Source organism: Stegastes partitus, unplaced genomic scaffold, assembly GCF_000690725.1.
Source record: "Stegastes partitus isolate 25-593 unplaced genomic scaffold, Stegastes_partitus-1.0.2 Scaffold1996, whole genome shotgun sequence".
NCBI classification, from domain to species: Eukaryota; Metazoa; Chordata; class Actinopteri; family Pomacentridae; genus Stegastes; species Stegastes partitus.
This window is the reverse complement of record NW_007579727.1, coordinates 24,791-30,397: the sequence shown is the minus strand read 5'-3', so window position 1 is coordinate 30,397 and position 5,607 is coordinate 24,791. Positions and strand designations below refer to the sequence as shown.

The 5,607-nt window shown below is 52.5% G+C and overlaps 1 protein-coding gene across 1 annotated transcript in view; it reads left to right on the top strand.

The window, feature by feature from the left end:
- ninl (ninein-like) overlaps window positions 1-5,607 on the top strand; it is a 38,847-nt gene that overhangs the window by 30,394 nt on the left and 2,846 nt on the right. Inside the window, exons 18-24 of the mRNA XM_008303392.1 lie at window positions 348-485; window positions 950-2,152; window positions 2,472-2,576; window positions 2,976-3,045; window positions 3,345-3,512; window positions 3,752-3,868; window positions 4,817-4,930. Coding sequence (XP_008301614.1) covers window positions 348-485; window positions 950-2,152; window positions 2,472-2,576; window positions 2,976-3,045; window positions 3,345-3,512; window positions 3,752-3,868; window positions 4,817-4,930 — 1,915 coding nt within the window. The remainder of the gene's footprint in view (window positions 1-347; window positions 486-949; window positions 2,153-2,471; window positions 2,577-2,975; window positions 3,046-3,344; window positions 3,513-3,751; window positions 3,869-4,816; window positions 4,931-5,607) is intronic.

Below are 5,607 nucleotides of genomic sequence, written 5' to 3'. Positions count from 1 at the left end.
GTCTGTAATTGGCTAAAACACCTGGATCTAGAGTCGGCTTTTTTAGAAGTGTAATAATACCCGAACCTTATAATGTATATAATATAAAACCATCTCACACATACTTATGCTGCAGCTTGAAGGAGGCTTGAGAAGCTTCCTCAGCAAATAAAAACGTGAGTTTCTTTTCCGTAAACTGGCAGAAACGACGGTGATCCACAGGTCTGTGCTGCGTTTAAGTGCTGGTAGAAAATCAGAACCGGCAGCGTTTCTGCACATCGACGCGTCGTTATCACAGCTCACAGCTTTAGTCTCAGGTTCTTCCGGCAGCGCTTCAGTGTTTTGAACTTTGCCGGTTTGTTTCCCAGGACGCAGCGGGAGCGGGCCGAGCTGGAGCAGAACTTTGCCAGAGAGATCGGGAACCTGGTGCAGAGGCTGAGCGCCGAGAAGGAGCAGCTGGAGGCCGAGCTGAAGCTGAAGACGGACCAGGAGGTGATGCTGGTCAGGTGAGCTAAAGGAGGAACGCTGATGGTCAGTGCATCTCATTGGACTTTCCTGTGAAACATCCCCAGAAGCAGCCGAGGGTCTGAGCAGACGTCGTCTTTGCCACCAATGATGCCTTCATGAGCCACAAACTGCAGGAACAGAAACCGAACCTTTGTGACGCTTCTTGACTTTCAGTTCTGTCAGAACAAAGTTCCAGGTTGTGATATTTGCCTGGAGTCACAGCTGTCATGACCCGGTTCTTTCTGTTTGTAGTTTCTGGCTGATGAATGTGTCATGTGGTGGATTTAATCTCTTAGAGATCATATGGCTGTGGGCCCATATTTATAATAACTGCTGTTGTGTTGGTTCTGGAGGAGCGGCCCAGTGAGTCTGGTTCTAGTTTAATCAGCTTCTTCTGAGGTGAAGAATTAAAACATGAAAGACAGAAAACAGTCGAGACCAACAGAACCTGTCCTGTGAGCAGAGACGAGGCACAGCAGCAGCTCGCCCACATGAAGCTGCATCACGCCGAGTCGCAGCGCCGCCTGCTGCACCAGCTGCACCGCGAGCGCCAGCGGCTGCAGGAGCAGAGGGGATTCTGGGAGAACCGGCTCGCCCGGTCGGAGGAGCAGCGCCAGGAGGAAGTCCGGAACCTGAAGGAGCGGCTTGCTGAGGCAGAGGAGGCCGGCCGATCGGCAGCCGACCTGCGGGAGCAGCTGGAGGCCCGGCTGCAGGAGAGCATCGGCTTCCTGGAGTCGCACGAGGTTCTGAATAGACGTCTGGCAGCGGAGAAGAGTTCTGTGGAGGAGCAGCTGCAGCAGCAGCTCTCAGAACTGCACGTCGAGTCCAAAACCTGCAGCCGCCTCTCCGGCGCCGTGGCCCAGCATCAAGCGCAGCTCAGAGCCAGAGAACAGACCGTGGCCTTCCTCAGAGCTGAGCTGGAGAACCTGCAGGAGGCGCTGAGGACCAAAACCGAGTCCATCTCCAGGCTCTCTACCGAGCTGGACTCCCTGAGGACGGACCGGGCCAGACTGATCCAGGACCTGAAGGACCAGGCAATGGCCGTGGACAACCTGCAGCTGCAGCTGGACGGCGTCTCTAAGGAGCTGGACGTCCGCAGGAGCAGCGAGGAGAGTCTGCAGGAGGCTCTGAGGCAGGAACAGACCAGAACCTCACAGCTACGGTCCAATCTGGACGAGGAGAAGGAGGAGGTGTGCCGGCTGAGCCAGGAGAACCGGAGCTACATCCGGCTGGCTGACCAGCTCTCCACCCAGATCGTGGAGATGGAGGAGGAGATCTCGACGCTCCGAGACCACCTGAAGGAGCTCAGCCAGCAGCTCAACGACACCGCAGACCTGGTTCTGGACCTCCGGACCCAGCTCAACGCCAGAACCAGCAAGGCTGCAGAGCAGCAGAAAAAGACTCCAGAGAGTCACAGTGAGGTTCTGCAGCTGAGAGCTCAGCTGGAGGTCCGAGACGCAGAGTTGGACCGGGTCAAGGACAAACTCCTCCAGCTGCAGCGGGCCCTGCAGGACTCCCAGAACCAGCTGGAGGCCCTGCAGAACTCCCAGAACCAGACACAGCAGGACTTTCATGAGGAGAAATGGAGGCTGACGCAGCAGCTACTGGAACTGGAGCAGCTGGTTCTGGCTCTGGAGGAGGCTTCGGACCCGCCCGCTCCGCTCAGGTTTGTGGAGCATGAGACTGACTCAGAGATCCAGAACCGGGTCTGGACGATGACTAACCACCGACTGCCTGATCCAAAATCTTAAAGACTAATCGAGATGCTCTGAATGAAACTCCCACAATGCACTGCTGCACGGCGCTAACGCTCACCTCACCGCTAACCCAATGACATCATCTAAACGCATGAGTCCATCCCACACTTCCTGTTTCCTGTTTCCTGTCTCCTCCGATGTAAATCTTTGATTTGCTGATTGTCCCTCCTGATCATCAGTCAGCTGCAGCTTCTGTTTCTCTTACTGGTGTCGGTCTGTTGGCTGCAGAACCCAGCTGGAGGAGGTCCGGTCAGAGAACGGAGCTCTGCAGGAGAGACTGAGCGTCCTGCAGCAGGAGGTCCAGAACCTGGAGGAGGACGTCGCCAAGAAGAGGTGAGTCAGTGTGAAGCCAGAGTTCATTCAAATATCAGTTAATTTAAAACGCGCTGGTTCAGCAAGTAAATAAAGGGAAGGTGTGCAGGCAGGTGTGTTCAGGTGGGTCAGCGTGGGGCGTGAACGGACCAGTTGCTGGGCAGGTGAGCCTTGATGAGGGACTGAATGAGCTCGACTGTTGAACAATAAGAAGCTGAGAGCTTTGAGTCTTTGAGCCGAACACGTTCCTCTGAAGCTCCTGACATCAGCAGGAGGAACCAGCCTGGAGGCCGAGCGGCACCACGAGGCTGCAGCTTCACAGCACAGCTTGTGTTGAGGATTGTTGATGACGGATCGGGTGTAAAGACGGTCATGACTAAAGCGTTGCTGCTGCTGTGCTAACATTTGTTCCTCCACCAGGAGGAGGCTGGAGGAGATGGAGAGGGAGCACCAGAGGAGCAGAGAAGAGGAGGAGAGGCTGCACAAGGAGGTGACAGCATTTACAGAAAGGACCAGAGTCCATTCAGATATCTGCAGATTTCACACTGATCCGGTTCTGATCAGAGGAACGGATCCAGACATGAACAGCTGTTTCCATTTTGTTCAACTGAACTCATCAAACTAACCATGTGACCTGCAGTAACCCCTAAAATAGCCTCTGATAACCTCAGACACGCTGGTTTTACTGGACACCAACCAGTAGACGGGAGCTCAGCCTTCAGACGCCTGGTTCAGGTTTTGACCTGCTGCAGCATCCACCTGATGGTTATCTCCTCTGTGCTTCCACAGAACTCCAAGTACCGTGAGGAGGTTCTGGATCTGAGCAGCAGGAACCTGCAGCTGAGCAATGACAACGCCGAGCTGAGCGCCCGTCTCCGTGGAGACCAGGAGTCGGTCCGGATGCTGCGGGAGCGCCTGGCGACGGTGTCCAAGGAGCAGGAGGACGAGGAGGTGACGGTGAGCTCTGTCGTCGTGTTCCTGACTCCTGAGCTTTGGGTTTTTACAGAATCTGGGTCGAGCAAACGCTCCGTTGTCACTATTTGAAGTGAGAATAAAATAAGTTTGATTAAATATCACAACTCTAAGCTCAGATTTGTTTAAGTCAGAAGATGAAGGACCGTCGGAGAGTTTCAGCCTGGATGTGGAGCGTTGTCTCAGGACGTGAAGCTCATGTCAGACTGCTGTGTTGCGTTCAGGTGCGGCGGCTGCAGGATGCAGCGATGCAGCAGGAGAGAGAGAAGCTGCAGCAGCAGGCCACCTGGATGCAGGAGAAGCAGCTGCTGCAGAAAGAAGTGAGCTGCTGCAGGGAGAAGGTAGGAGCTCCATCAGTCATTACTGCTGTTTGGTGGCTCAGAGTTCCTCAGACGCCTCGTTCTGTCCACGATCAGGAGTTCACAGAACCCAGGTCATGCTCACCAGGGGCTTTTCTAGAAACAGATGGAATGAGGGAGCACACCGTGTTGAGGGTGTGAAGCCTTTGAAAAACTGAAGCTTCAGTGGGACATTCTGAGGGAGAAGCTTTAGCTCATGAAACTTCACAAATCAAGACACTATCAGCTGTTGAGCAGTTGTTTGGTTAGAACAGTAATCCAGCTGTTCTCTGTAAATGAAGACATGACAAATACTAGTACTGGCAGAACTTCTGTTTACTAGTTCTTGGAATGTTCTGACATGCTCGTAATGCACCGTGATGCACATACATGTACTTTAACCAGTGTCAGGGAGAAGACCCTATCATACATGTGGGTGAAAGGTCATTCAGTCTGGAGAAATCTGGCTGTGTAGGTCAGCTGACCCTGCATGTAACCGATATGAAATCTGGTGGGAGCAGCTCACACCAAAACAACATGGCGCCTCGGCGTGGAAGACACCAGTTTCGATGGTTCTGTGCACCGTCTAACGGTGTATCTACTGCAGTCATGCTGGAGTCGTGATAACGCTTTTTGATGGTCAGACACACGGTGTTGTGGTGCTGCTGGGATATTTTCACGGCCGAGAGGATCAAGGCTGCATGTTGTATGGCAGCATGTCAGAACACGGCCCAGTGCTACTCGGGTTCAGTCGGCATTTTGGTAAGAGGCCACAGCGCCCCCTAACATTGGACAAACCTCTGCTCACACTGAAGAAGCTGCACAGAACCTGGACTGTTTTTAAAAGAAGTGACTCAAAGCGACGAATCGATGGTCAGAACAGCTGCTGAGAACTTTGATCACATGTTGTGGAGCTTAAAGACTGATTTCAGTGTTTGTGTCAATGAACAGCTGAGCCGGCAGGCGGAGACGGAGGCGGAGCTCAGCGGCGCCACTCTGAGGCTGCAGTGGTTGGAGGAGGACAAAGACAAGCTGCTGAGAGACGCCGAGGACAGAAACAACAAGGTGGAGACCCAAAACCACTTCAGAACCCAACCTTCTGATCAATACATACATGCAGCATGGATCAGAACCAGACAACAGAGGAGCAGGTGGTGGAGATACATTCAGCTGATGGAGGAACATCTTTCTACTGATGGTGGAACATCTTTCTACTGATGGTGGAACATCTTTCTACAGCTGATGGAGGAACATCTTTCTACTGATGGTGGAACATCTTTCTACTGATGGTGGAACATCTTTCTACATCTGATGAGCAGAGCAGAGAGGAAAAGTCTGGAGACATGGAGATGGTTCAACATCTGCAGGACGAGGAGATTAGTTCCAGGGTTTAAAATCTGAGGAAACATGTTGGTTCCAGGTTTATATTTTGGCAAAATAAATCATTTTTTCTTTTTATAACTTAACTGTCCTGCTGACAGAAGATGTCTCAAAGTTCTGTCTCCTCCTTCATGTTCTGGTTCCTCAGAGCTGCAGGACTTTATGTTGGAACATGAACCTCAGTGATGGAACAGGAGACAGAAACTGATCAGAGTTCAGAGTTTACCGGAGCAGCTTCTGTCTCACTGATTCATGTGTGTGACTCTCTGTGGTGGGGTTAGGATTAGGGTTGTGTGTTGTGTCCATGTAGGAGGTGTAGGAGGTGTAGGAGGTGTAGGAGATGTCAGAGGTGTAGGAGATGT